Genomic DNA, 13,251 nt, shown 5'->3' on the forward strand with positions numbered 1-13,251 from the left:
GGGTTGCGATCCGTTGCCGGTCACGAAAAAAGACAAAAAGGAAAAAAAAAAAAGCTGCCTCAGGAAACCACAACAGAGCCTATGGCCATGACTTCTGCAGAACTCTGTCCTCACAACTCGGTCTGTGTCCCCCTGGTAGAGCTGACCTTGAGGATTTGTGGGTGGAAGTGCCCCACCAGGGCCTTAGTGGTGTCTAAGGGCTCGCATTGTGAGAGACACACGGAATGAGGGCTGCAAGAGGTGGCCCAGAAAAGTAGCGCAGCTGTCCCACAAAGAGAGGGCTGGGGTGTCACCCTGGGCTGTGTCTGAGATTCCTGAGCCTATTCAAGATTCCTTTTCCAAGCTTCCTGCCACCTCACTTCCCTGGCTACAGTGGCTCTAAATTTGCGGTTCTCAGCCTGGAGAACATCTGACAAGTTGTCAGAGGCTGGCCCCATCCCAGCGACTCTGATGTGATCTCTGATGTGATTGGTGCAGCCAGCAGCCAGGGCATCGGGACTTTTTCAAGCTCCCAGGGACTCTCACAGGCTGCTGGAGTTGAGAACTGTTAGCGGGGAATGTCAGAGAAGTCCCAGGACGTGGCCTGGGTGGTTAGCTCACTTGCTTAGAGCACAGTTTTGGTAACACCAATGTCAAGGGTTCGGATCCCAGTACTGGCCAGCCACCAAAATTTTTAATAAAGAAACCCCAAGACATGTTTGAAGAGCCTCCAGCTCCATCAGGGGAGTAGCTCCTAGCCTGATTTCTGGGCTGGACTCAGCATCCAGGCAGATCTCAGCTGACAAGCTTGGGGCTGGGGGCTTTATCCTGTGATAATTAAAGACTTGGCCAGTTCAGCCCGTCCTATCTCTGTCCTTATCTCACTCACCCAGCATCACATGACCCATCATCAGTCCAGCAACAAACACTGATGAAGTGTTGCTAAATGCTGGGTCATGTTCTGGGCTGGCAGTGAGGCTATGAGGAAAACAGCCGGAGCTCTGTGTTCAGTCTGAGGAGGGTGACAGCCTGACCCAGATGAAAGTGACACGTTGTAAATTAGCAGCCTGGAGCCAAAGTGTGGCCCTGAGACCAGCAGCATGAGCATCACCTGTGAACTGGTTAGACGTGCACCTTCTCAGGCCTCAACCCAAACTCCAGAATCAGAAACTCTAAGGGTGGAGCCCAGCAGTTCTGGTTGAATGAGCCCCGGGGTGACGCTGATGGCCATGAGAGTGCACTGAAGCGTTTCCCATCCCTTCGGCAGTCATTTACTGAGAGCTGGCCATGTGCACTGCGGGGCACTCTAGGATCTGTGAAGAAGACACACTTTGAGACCCCAAGGAAAGCACTAGACTTTGGGCCTCAGTTTGTTCATCCGGGACAGCAAAGGGAAGATGCCGTGTCCCTCTTAGTGTCTGTGAGGATTAAACAAGCACTTACCTGTAAAGTGTCCCCATGGTACCTAGAAGTGCAGTCCAGGCTCCTATTGCAGAGTGGCCACTGGCCTGAAGGAGCCGAATGGAAGAGAGGGGCGTGGACCTGAGACCCCCTGTGATCAAGACCACCCAGGGGGCCTCAGGGACAAGAGGGCTCATGGAGGAGGTGACAGCACGGCCTTGGAGAAAGGGAGGATTAGGACAGGAGATGAGGGCAGAGGAGAGGACAGAGATGTCCTGTGGGACAGGCTGGGGAAACTGGAAACCGGAGGCCTCTAGACACGGCTGTGGGGCAACCAGGGACAGTCAGGGTGAAGACAGAACCGGCACACCTGCAGTGTGTGCCACAGGGCTTGGATGACTCCCTGTAGATGACAGGGAGCTGGGTGGGGCCCATGAAATGATGAGCCAAGAAGCCACACCGGGGCGAGGAGAGGCCCTGGGGGTGCTGCTGCAGTGGGTTAAGTATGTCCTTCCTGGTGTAAGCGCCTGCCACAGGAGAAGGGCAGAGGTCCCCCCACCCCCAACCTTGGGTGTACTGGCCCAGCCCTGAGAAGCCTCTATGTCTCCCTGTGGCCTCCCCAGTTACACTGGCCAGGCTAGCCCAGCGCAGACCCCCACCCAGTTGGACCCTTCCAGGAATGCGACATGAGGGAGACAAGGAGACACCGGTAAGGCCATTTGTTATACAGGACATTGGCCTTCTGTGGTCAAAAATCACAAAACATAGGCCGGCCCGTGGCTCACTCGGTAGAGTGCGGTGCTGATAACACCAAGGCCATGGGTTCGGATCCTATATAGGGATGGCCGGTTTGCTCACTGGCTGAGCGTGGTGCTGACAACACCAAGCCAGGGGTTGAGATCCCCTTACCGGTCATCTTTTTAAAAAAAAAAAAAAACAATCACAAAACATCAGTCTGTGGCAGGTGACTGGAGAGCTTTGGGGCAACCCCAAACTCCACTCAGGAGGCGTGGTGCATGTCTTCATCAGGCCTGCGCTACGCTGCAGTCTGGAGAGAAGGGGCAGGCAGTGCCGAGAGCCAGCCCCTCCAGATCAACGCCCCCAATCAGATGGGCACACAGGGGTGGGGCAGGAAAGATGCTCAGGTCCCACCAGGGCCTGGGGAGATTGTTCCTGGAGTCCTTTGAGTTTCTGGGCCTTCAGGCAACAGATTGCCAGCAGCCTGAGACCTTGGCAGCCACCAGCCTCCCCAGCAGCCCCTGCCTGTCTCCCTTCAATCCTCCATTCCTTCTCCTAGCTTCTTTCAGCTGAAGTTTGAACGGGCTTTCTGGAAGGGCATTTTGCTAGGAAACAAAGAGAAAATGCTCTTGCTCCCCAATGGGAGACACTAGAAGCAGAGAGGTAGTGTTGCCGGGCCCAGGTCCAGCTGCCTGCCCCAAACAAAACCAAACCAGCCAGAAGTCAAACATTGGTGAAAACGGGAGTCAGCTTTTATTCAGGAATCCCAGTGACCTGAGAGAGATGTTGGGCTGACCCATCTCTCCGGTAAGCCCAAAGGACAATGGCCAGACTAAAGCCATCTCAAACACTCAGACTTACTGAGGGGTTTTTAAAAGGGGTCTGAGGGGGTCGGCCTGGTGGCGCACTGCTACAGTGCGCCGCTTGGGAAGCGCGGCGGCGCTCCCGCCGAGGGTTCGGATCCCATGTGCAGACCGGCGGCTCACTGGCTGAGCAAGGAGCGGGGGCAACACTGAAGGTTGCGATTCCGTTGCCGGTCCTGGTCCGGTACGGGCGCGACACTGAGGGTTGCGATCTGTTGCCGGTCACGAAAAAAGACAAAAAGGAAAAAAAAAAAAAGGGGTCTGAGGGAATGGGACGTGGGAAGTGACAAGAAAGAGGGAGGGGGATGTGAGCTGTGGGGGCTCCGTGCAAGGAGCCAGGTGCAAGGTCTCGCCACAGCTCCGTCTGGTTTCTGCTCCCGTCCCTGCTGTTATCTCAGGGTCTTGCAGGAGGGATGGAGTCAGCACAGCTTTACTGAAGTCTTCCTTGGTTTCCCAGGGTCTGGATAGCATGTGTCTTGTTGCAAGTTCGCAGCTCCAGGCTGACTGGAAAACAACTTTACATTCATGTAAATAATGTCATCTCGCCCCATAACCAAGTTTCAAAGTATCGAATAGCCATGGGGAAAGAGGGAACTCAGAAATGCATGCCAAGAAAAAAGCAGTGTCTTTTAACGTTTTCTGCAGCCCAGGTGGTTTTAAGTCCCAATATGGCTTCAATCCTGCTCACTTCAACAGTAGGTGGGTGTACAGGGCACAGGCTCTGACCCCAGGGGTATGAGTCAGGACCACAAGTGGCAAGTGTCAGAACCTGGCTCGAGCCAGCTATGGAGAAGGGCCACTGAGGGGACTGACAAAGCTGGTCTCCAGTCACCTGCAGGACACGTACTTCATCTCTCCCTTTGTCCTTCCTACTGCTCCCCAGCCAGAGAGCCACCCCTTAGATCAGCTTCCCAGGGCACCCGGACCTCACAGGCCTCAGTGGGTCCCCCTGAGAATGGCCTAGAGGGGAACCCAAGGGGCAGGGCTGTAATTGGCCTTCTGTGGATCAGGTGTCCATTCCCGGACTAATCACCAGTGCCCAGGGCAGGGGCTGGGGTTGCCCAGGCAGGCTCTGTAGGAAGAGAGCAGCTCCCATTGCAGGCAAATGGTTACCTGGAGGTGAGGGTGGGGGTGGGGGCAGGGGTGGGACACCACCCCTGGAGAAGGCAGCCAGCGTGGGCATTTCCTGCACCAGGTAACTGAACCTAGGCAGAGAGGGACTGGCTGGCCCAGCAGCCCCAGGCCTGGGCTTGGGTGAGGAGCCAGGCTGTGCAGGCAGGCAGGTGCCAGTGGCCCACTGCAGGGTTGGCAGAGTCCCGGTCCTCACCTCACCGGCTGCCCTGAGGGGTCCAGCCCTGGTTGCCTTAGGGCTCTAGGAGGCTCCACTCACTCCCACTCGTCTCTCCAGATCCAGCCAGCTACTGCAGGTCGCTGTTGAGGCCATGTCACTGTCTGTGATGTGGCTTGGTCTCCTTTTGGTCTAGCATTGTGTCCAGATCCCTGGGAAATGACCATCCACGTGACCTCCTACCCAGATGGGAGGTGGGGAGGGGCCCTGCCCCCTGAGTGAGCGGTGGTGCTCGGGCACGCCGCGTCTGCGTTAGTCCATTTCCGTCGCTTATGACAGACCCCTGAAACTGGGTAATGTGTAGAGAAACAAAATTTACTTCTCACAGTTTTGGAGTCTGGGAAGTCCAAGGTCCAGGGGGCACATGTGGTGTGGATCTTCTTGCCGGGGAGACTGTCTACAGCAACATGAGCTGTCACACAGCGAGAACAGCAAGAGCCAACCGACCTCACTCGCGGTCCTCATGGAGCATGAGAACCACACCCGTGACAACTCATCACTCCACGAATGGGTCAATCCATTCACGAGGGCACAGTCCTCACCGTGCGATCATCTCTCAAAGGCCCCACTTTTCAAAAACCATAATTGGATTTCCCACCCTCTTAGCACCTTACGATGCAGGTCAAGTGTGCAATACCTGACCTTTTGGGAAACACATTTAACCCCTAGTGGCATCACACTCCCGCAATGACCAGGGGCCTTGTGCAGTCTGAGGGTTAATTTGGGGGTTGGGGGCAGCATCGGCCACCTAGCAGGTGCCCAGTCGGTGCTCGTATGTGACCCAACATGAGATGGACAGAAGTCACCTCTGCCCCCCGCTTCCCTAGCAGGGCTCCAGCCCACCAGTTCTCCTTGGCTGCTTTGTCGAGACCCCTATGGTTACACCAGGCCCACCCGCATAATGCAGGATGATCCCCCCATCTCAAAACCAGCAGACTAGCAGCCTTCATCCCCCCTCGCCATGTAACACGACATGTTTGCAGGTGCCGGGGGCTAGCAATGTGGACATCTGTCCACCACATGAACCCAGGGGCCCAGAGCTCTGCAGCACAGCTGAGTCAAAGCCCTGGTTTGGCTTCAAGGCCCAGCTCCTCCTAGTTTGGAGGACTGTGGGGGAGTTTGCTGTTCTGGGCCTGCCAGGCTCTCTGGGTGGCGGAGGCCTTCAGGTTATCTTCTCGCAGCAGGCGGCCACCCAAGGAGCATCCTGGGGGCCCCAGGGTGGAGGTGGCCAAGACCTAGGAAGCTCTCAGGAGCCTGAGCAGAGGCCCCACAGCCACGGAGGCATGAGGCTCCTTCGGTTGCTCTGCTTGGCCGTTCTGGGTGAGTCCACTGGGGATGTCGTGGGAGGGGGCTGCTGCCAGGGCCTTGAAGAGGTGGGCTCAGGGTATGGGGGTGCTAAGGAGCCCAGGAGAGGTGGGGTCTGAAAGCACGGCCACCTCTGGAAGCACGGGGTGGAGAAGGAAGATTGGAGTCTCAGACCAGCCTCTCTTTTACTGCGTATGTGGCCAGTTTTGCTTCACCTTGGGCCCTCTACTTACTCCTCTGCAAAATGGGCTCGTGACAATAAATGTTTTGGGCCTCAAAAGAGCTTTTGTGAGGGGCTATGCTTGTTGAGTCATGGGACCACCTCCCTTCTGGCCTCAGCAAGGGTTCTGTGGTCTGTCTCCAACCCCTGCCCCACCCCGCACCTCCTGCACCCCAGGCTCTCTCCTCACCACCCTCCCCTCTCTTACAGCCACCAGCAGCTTCTCCAGGGAGCAGGAGGGAGGTGAGTAGCCCAGCAGGCTGGAGGGAGAAGTGCCCTCAGCTGGGGACCCTGGCGTCAGAGTCGCCACCCACAGTGGGTGGCTTGGTTGGGAGGAGGTTGCTGATGATAAGGAGGTGTGTGCTGGGGGTCAGCTGGACAACCTGCCCACCCCCTGCAGAGCCCTGGGGGGAGTGGAGTGGGCTGAGTAGGCAGGGTAGGGACCTCCAGGGGACATGGGGCAAGAAAAGTGCTTGGCTCCCAGTTGGGCTATTGGGGGGGGGGTCCCTGATCTGGAGCGGAAGCCCCTCCAGGAGCCCCACAGCTCTGCCTGCTGGGTGTGACCCCAGTGAGGGCTGGGGGATTCTGGTGGTGTTAGAGAAAAGTTCACAGGTCTGGCTGCCTCCTGCCAGACAAAAGCAAACCAATCGAAAGCCAGTTGTTGGTGAAAATGGAAGTCAGCTTTCATCCAGGAATCCCGGTGACCTGAGAGAGATGTTGGGCTGACCCACCTCGCCAGTAAACCTGGAGGAGGATGGCCAGACTGAAGCCAGCTCCAGGACTCAGACTTACTGAGGGTTTTTATAGAGGGGGCTGAGGGAATGGGACGTGGGAAGTGACAAGCAGGAGGGAGGGGGACGTGAGCTGTGGAGGCTCCATGCAAGGTCTCAGGTGCAAGGTCTCGCCAAGACTCCATCTGGTTTCTGTTCTCGTCTTTGCTGTTATCTTAGGGTCGTGTAGTACGTGTGAGTCTGCANGGGGGGGGGGGTCCCTGATCTGGAGCGGAAGCCCCTCCAGGAGCCCCACAGCTCTGCCTGCTGGGTGTGACCCCAGTGAGGGCTGGGGGATTCTGGTGGTGTTAGAGAAAAGTTCACAGGTCTGGCTGCCTCCTGCCAGACAAAAGCAAACCAATCGAAAGCCAGTTGTTGGTGAAAATGGAAGTCAGCTTTCATCCAGGAATCCCGGTGACCTGAGAGAGATGTTGGGCTGACCCACCTCGCCAGTAAACCTGGAGGAGGATGGCCAGACTGAAGCCAGCTCCAGGACTCAGACTTACTGAGGGTTTTTATAGAGGGGGCTGAGGGAATGGGACGTGGGAAGTGACAAGCAGGAGGGAGGGGGACGTGAGCTGTGGGGGCTCCATGCAAGGTCTCAGGTGCAAGGTCTCGCCAAGACTCCATCTGGTTTCTGTTCTCGTCTTTGCTGTTATCTTAGGGTCCTGTAGTACGTGTGAGTCTGCAGCTTCAGGCTGGCTGGAAAACAACTTTACATTCATGTAAATAATGTCATCTTGTCCCATAACCAAATTTCAAAATATCAAATAACCATGGGAAGAGAGGGAAGTCAGAGAAATGCACGCCAAGAAAAAAAAACTGTGTCCTTTTAAAATTTGCCTACAGCCCGTGCGGTTTTATGTTCTAAGATGGCTTCAGTCCCGCTAGCTCCAGCAGTGAGGCACCTGGGCCCAGGAGGCAGGGGATTCTCAGGCCAGGGAGAGGGCAGTAAGGGAAGGGGGAAGTGGAGACTCCCCCAGGGGTCCAGCATGCAGGAGGCTGCTTTACTTGTGGAGGCAGCAGGGTCTTGCTGTACAGAGCCAGGGAGGAAGGGACACTGGGGAAGGTCCCCAACAGCCCCTGGCTCGCCTGCTCCCTCCCCTCTGCCCTCCGTGGCTCCGTCTGCACTCCACTGCCCAGCCCTCCCTCTTCTCCTTTGCCTTTTCTCCCCCACCCCCACCTCTAGCCCTTCTGTTTCTTTTTTTTTTTTTAAGTTTATGTATTTATTAAAATACATATTTTTTTATATTCTAAGATGTTGCAGAACAGTTGGGGGGGAGGGGGATAGAGGAAGGCGTAAGGAAATAGGGTGGGAGAAGGAGGAAGGGGGCTGTGGTTGAGGCCCAGGGCACCCCCCCATTCCTGCAGGGGAGACCAGGGGGCTTCCAGCAGTGGCTCGGTTGTGCTGGGCTGGGTGCAGATGTCAGGGGGTGTGGCTGAAGCCCTCGGCCCCTCACCGCCCTGGCTCAGGAGCCCAGGGCACTCTTCTGTTTGTTAAGGTGAAGATGATCAGTCACCTTCCTGTCTTATCCCAACCAGTCCCTTAACCCATGTTGCTGGGTCAGCTGGTCATAGAGCGAGTGGGGTCTCCCCCTCTATTCTACTTAAAGGTGGTACAGGCTAATGTGACACAAGCCCCATCTAAATGAGGCACAGCTGAACTGTCATTTCCTCATTTGCTTTAAAAACAAACACACCGTTGGTGTCGCCACCAAAAAGAGAGCAGGCAGCTGGGTCTCAGGGAAGTAGTGGGCAGGGACATCCTGCTCCCCGTCCCAGCCCCTGACTTCTGCTTAGATTCTTGCCAACCGAGTCCTGCTAACTAAACTCCTAAGAGACAGACTGATAAGTCATTCATTCATTCAACAATACCTTGATGAGCCCTGCTTGGTCACAGGCACTGTTCCAGGCGCCAAGGACCTTGCAAGGCACAGAAGGAAAACCCTCGTGTATCTTACATTCCAGTAGGGCTGGGTGGGACAGATGATAATCAAAATAAGCACATCCTAGAGTGTGTTAGGATGTGAGAACTTCTAGCAAAGCAGGCAGGGGAGAGGGAAAGGTTGCACGGGGTGGGGGTGGCGGGGAGGGGCAGCGCTTCCTGGGGAGGGTGCACTTGGGAAGCCCTCACTGAGAAGGGTCACAGCACATGAAGGAGTTCTCAGAGCAGGATGTGCCTGGACTAGGGCCCTGTGTGGCCAGAGGGCAGGAAGCAAGGGGAAGGGGAATGTTGGGGGAGGTCAGAGGTCAGCAGCATGGGTGTGGGGCTGACTGGGGAGGGCCCTGTGGGGTGCAGCAGGGGGGCAGTTTTGGAGCAGGGCACCGTCTGCTCTACCCTTGATGGGGTCATTTGGCCACAGTGTTGGGATGGAGATCAAAGGTCAAATGCCAGAGAGCCATTAGGGTGCTACAGGGTCGGCAGGGAGAAGGGGTGGCCATGTATTCCAGAGGCCAACAGCTGTGCTGGCAATGGGATGGGACATGGGGACAGCCACCGAAGATGGGGCCAAGGTTTCTGGCCTGAGCAGCTGTTGGGATTGGCCAAAAACAGTGTGATGGGATGTTATGCAGCTGAAGCAGCCCCGATGGGAGTGGAAAGCTGGACACGACACTAGGGAACTTTAGGAACCGAGGTTCCAGGACACTGGAAAGAGGATCTCGGTGTATTTTGAAATCCCCAAGAATCATGGCAAGTGTAATATGAAGCGTGGCAGGAACCAGGGGCGAGACTCTTCAAGGAACCATGGGCGTTTCTAAGACAAGGATGTGGAATATGTCTGAAGACACGAGCTGGTGTTTAGGGAGGAGGGAGGAAGAACGGTCCAGAAATAGCAAGAGGATGTCAACCCTGTCGTCCCAGCCCAGTGCCATGGAGGCTGTGGGGACCCAGCACCCCCTGAGACAGCTGGAGGTGTAGACAATGCCCTGGGGAGGGGGGGATGTGGTTTCCATGGGATGTAGAAGACGAGATGTTGGTCGAAAGGTTGAGGGGGTGGGGGAATTGGATGCTGGCTGAGCCTATGTCCCAGAGGGCACAGAGGGAGGATTCTGGGATTGGTGAGGTTGAGAGGTGGGACTTCATCAGGGGGGTGGAGAAGGGAGCCTGGGGGTTTTCATAGCACCCATAATAACCTAATGACAATGTCCCTCCCTAATGTCCAGAATATCTGGTTGAAGGACAGATTTAAACTAGAGTGCACTCACTCCCTCGGGAGAAGGCAGAGGAACCTTGATGAGTTTTCCCCAATTACTCCTAAAACCACTTTGGTATTTCCAGCATGAGGTTCTAAGGTTTCATAAGAATCACTTATGAGGGGTGATGTGTGAGTTTCCTGGGGCTGCCCTAACAAAGTCCTACAAACCGAGTGGCTTAAAACAACAGATATTTGTTCTCTCACAGTTCTGGAAGCTGGAAGTCCGAGATCAGGGTGTCGTCAGGGCTGGCTCCTCTGGAGGCTCGGAGGGAGCCTCTGTTCCTTGCTCTCTCCTGGCTTCTGGTGGTGGCCTCCACTGTCACGTGGCGTTGTGCTGTGCATGTGCGTGTGTGTGTCTTTTCCTCTTCTTATTAGGCCCCACCCTAATCCACTGTGGATTACTGGAGTTAAGTTAATCGTTTTAACGTGATTATACCTGTAAAGACCTTATTTTCCAAATAAGGTCCCCATCACAGATACTGGGGTTAGGGTTTGACATATCTTCTTGGAGGACACAATTCAGTCCTCAACAGGTGGGCTGCTTGTTCAAAATCAGATCCCTGGGCCCGAGCTCAGGTCTAATGAATTGCAATCTCTAGGTTTGGGACTCAAATTTCCAAGCTTCCAGTTATCACAGACAAGTCTGGAGAGAGGTCTGGGGCCTGGGCACCAGCCCTACAGTTTCTTTCTTTCTTTAGCAGTTCTCAGCTTGGTTTGGCTTCCCATCCCGAGGGTGGCCTTATCTTTGCCTCACCACGTTTAGAGTGTGCCATCTCATTATTCAAATGTTCTGACTAGTAGAAGAATTTTATTTTATTATTTATTTTTCCGGCAGGCTGGCTGGCAAGGGGATCAGAGCCATTGACCTTGGTGTTACAAGGCTGTGCTCTAACCAACCGACCTAAATGGCCAGCCCATGACTTTTAAATTAAAAGTTAAAAAAATTTAAATTGAATGACTATGCTTTCCTGGTGGGCTAGATCCACAAACTAAACAGCCAAAAGGAAACCCCCCCCACACACACGTCTTGTTAGAATAAAAAGTGAACGTCCCACTGCATAGTGTACTTTAAAAATGTTGCCCTCTGTGGGCTTATGCAAAGCAAGCTTCTATTCATGGCCATTGAAATGGAAATGAAGGGGGTAGTTTTTCTTTCTACTTTTGTAAGTCAAGATCATTTCCCTGCATGAAAGGAGCAAAAGAAAGTGTGATCACACTTCAGCCCTGGACTCTCACTTCCCCCACGTGGAGGTAAGATTCTGGTGCCTAAGATCAGCTTTGCACTGTGAGGAGGAGGCTTCTTGGCCCCGCGGGCTGCATGGACAAAATTATCGGTAGAAGTCTGCAAAATGGTGCCCCAGAGAGTAACTTTACATTTATCTTTTTTTTTTTTTTTAAAGATGACCGGTAAGGGGATCTCAACCCTTGACTTGGTGTTGTCAGCACCACGCTCAGCCAGTGAGCAAACCGGCCATCCCTATATGGGATCCGAACCCGGGGCCTTGGTGTTATCAGCACCGCACTCTCCCGAGTGAGCCACGGGCCGGCCCGTAACTTTACATTTAGATATAGCTTTATTTATTTATTTATTTATTTTATTTTTTATTTTTTTTTTTGTCCTTTCTGAGACCAGCCGCACTGCGCTCAGCCAGTGAGCGCTGTGAGCGCACCGGTCATCCCTATATAGGATCCGAACCCGCAGTGGGATATAGCTTTATATTCTTCAAGTTAAAGATTTTGCATGAAATCCTGTTTGAAAAAAAGAATTCCGCCCTCCCCCCCACAACAAATAGGAGTTTTCATGAAGTTTCAAAAGATGAGAAAATATTTGTTGACATCTATGCAGCCCTGAGTAGGGCAAGAAATCCTGATTCTGGAAGGCTGGTTGTCTAGATCAGAGTTCTCAGCCTCAACACTGTTGACATTTGGGACCAGATAATTCTCTGTTGTGAGGGGCTGTCCTGTGCATTGCAGGGTATTTAGTGGCATCTCTGGCTTCTACCCACTAAATGTCAAGAGAACCTCCATTTGTGACAACCCAAAACTGTCTCCAGACACAAAGGTCCCCTGGAGGCTGAATCGCGCCTGGTTGAGAAATGCGCTCGGTGGCCAGAAACTTCAGGATTTCCAGGAAATGTCTCAGAACATCCACTCTAGTTTGTTCCAATTCTTTGCTCGATGGTCAGCTTTTTGGTTGCAGTGTGCTTTAAGGGGCAGACATGCCCAGCCGGGCAAGGGTGATTTATAAAGTCTATGATATTTAGATTTCATAGATGATTATCCCTACCCCCCCCCACTCCCTGCCAAGAACTGCCCCTACCCACACTATTCTTGAAAATGCAAGTAGGTCCCCACCATTAATACATCCCTCTGCCCCAAACCCCCCGTTCAGAAGGCACCTTTGTTTAATCTTGCTGTCCTGCAGAATCAGTAAAGGAAGCATGAGGCCTAACAGGAAGATCTTAGAGATGTTTTCTGCATTGAAATCAACTCCAGGATCTATCTGCAAAATAGAAAAGTCACTTGCAAGCAGACCCCAGTCTTGGTGGGTGGGTGAATGCCTCTGGAATACGCAGGAGGGTGGGTTTCCCTCCTGGGTCTAGAGAGGAGAGGTCCTTAGGCGCTGTGGGCACACTGGTCTCCTACGTTCTTCCAAAGTCTTGCAGTTGCCTGCTTCTCCCCAGTTCAGCCCCTCCCTCCAAGGTTGGGATCCCTCCCTGTACTACCTCTCCTGGATCTGTCCCCTGCCTTTTGACTGTCCTTTTAAACCAGAGGTTGACCTCTCTGGGTGCAGGAGCCTGGCCACTGCCCCTGCATCCCATGTCCCGTGGCAGGTCTGCCATGACAAGGCCTCTGATAGCTGAGGATGGACAGAGACTTGAACTCCTCAAGACCACAGACCAGGCTCAAACCTGAAGGCAGGGATGGGTCGTCGGGTCCCTGGTCCACCTTGTACTTTACCAGTCCCCAACCCCAGCTCTGGAGGGACAAGGTTCCTGGGAGCCGAGCATAGGCCACACCTCAGCATGCGACTTGAACTTGAGAGTAACTGCCTTTAATATCAGTGAGTCACTCAGCCGACAAAGTCCACTTCTGCTCTCCTACCACAGGCCAGAGATACAGCGATAGGAGGATGACATGGTGCCTGTCCCCTTGCAGCTTACATTCGATGAAAAAGCCCCTGAGTGCAGAAGTTTAATCCAGAATGCCAGCCCTCCTGACCCATCTTCCAAACATCTCCATGCCTGTGTTCCAAAGTACTCATATCCAAATCTCATTTTCTATTTACAGTAAAATATTCTGGGCAGAAAGAACCTAAACCCAGGAGACAGGTCTTTTGCTAGCATTTTCTCTTTTCTTTTTTAGAAGTGAAATTCACATAACAAAAAATTAACCATTTTGAAGCGATAATTCAGGGCTGGCCAGTTAC

General features: G+C 53.8%; 2 protein-coding genes across 3 annotated transcripts in view; both read left to right on the forward strand.

Moving 5' to 3' along the window:
* Positions 1–4,419, forward strand: part of LOC103581754 (transmembrane channel-like protein 8) — an 11,436-nt gene extending 7,017 nt beyond the window's left edge. Inside the window, exon 11 of the mRNA XM_008563511.1 lies at positions 4,390–4,419. Coding sequence (XP_008561733.1) covers positions 4,390–4,419 — 30 coding nt within the window. The remainder of the gene's footprint in view (positions 1–4,389) is intronic.
* A 1,171-nt stretch (positions 4,420–5,590) lies between these two features.
* Positions 5,591–13,251, forward strand: part of LOC103581753 (chromosome unknown open reading frame, human C17orf99) — a 13,070-nt gene continuing 5,409 nt past the window's right edge. For both annotated transcript variants that reach the window (XM_008563509.1, XM_008563510.1), the window contains exons 1-2: positions 5,591–5,649; positions 6,065–6,097. In XM_008563509.1, the coding sequence (XP_008561731.1) occupies positions 5,613–5,649; positions 6,065–6,097 (70 nt within the window). In that variant the 5' untranslated portion in view covers positions 5,591–5,612. The remainder of the gene's footprint in view (positions 5,650–6,064; positions 6,098–13,251) is intronic.

The sequence above is a fragment of the Galeopterus variegatus genome, unplaced genomic scaffold (genome assembly GCF_000696425.1).
Source record: "Galeopterus variegatus unplaced genomic scaffold, G_variegatus-3.0.2 Scaffold13859, whole genome shotgun sequence".
NCBI classification, from domain to species: Eukaryota; Metazoa; Chordata; class Mammalia; order Dermoptera; family Cynocephalidae; genus Galeopterus; species Galeopterus variegatus.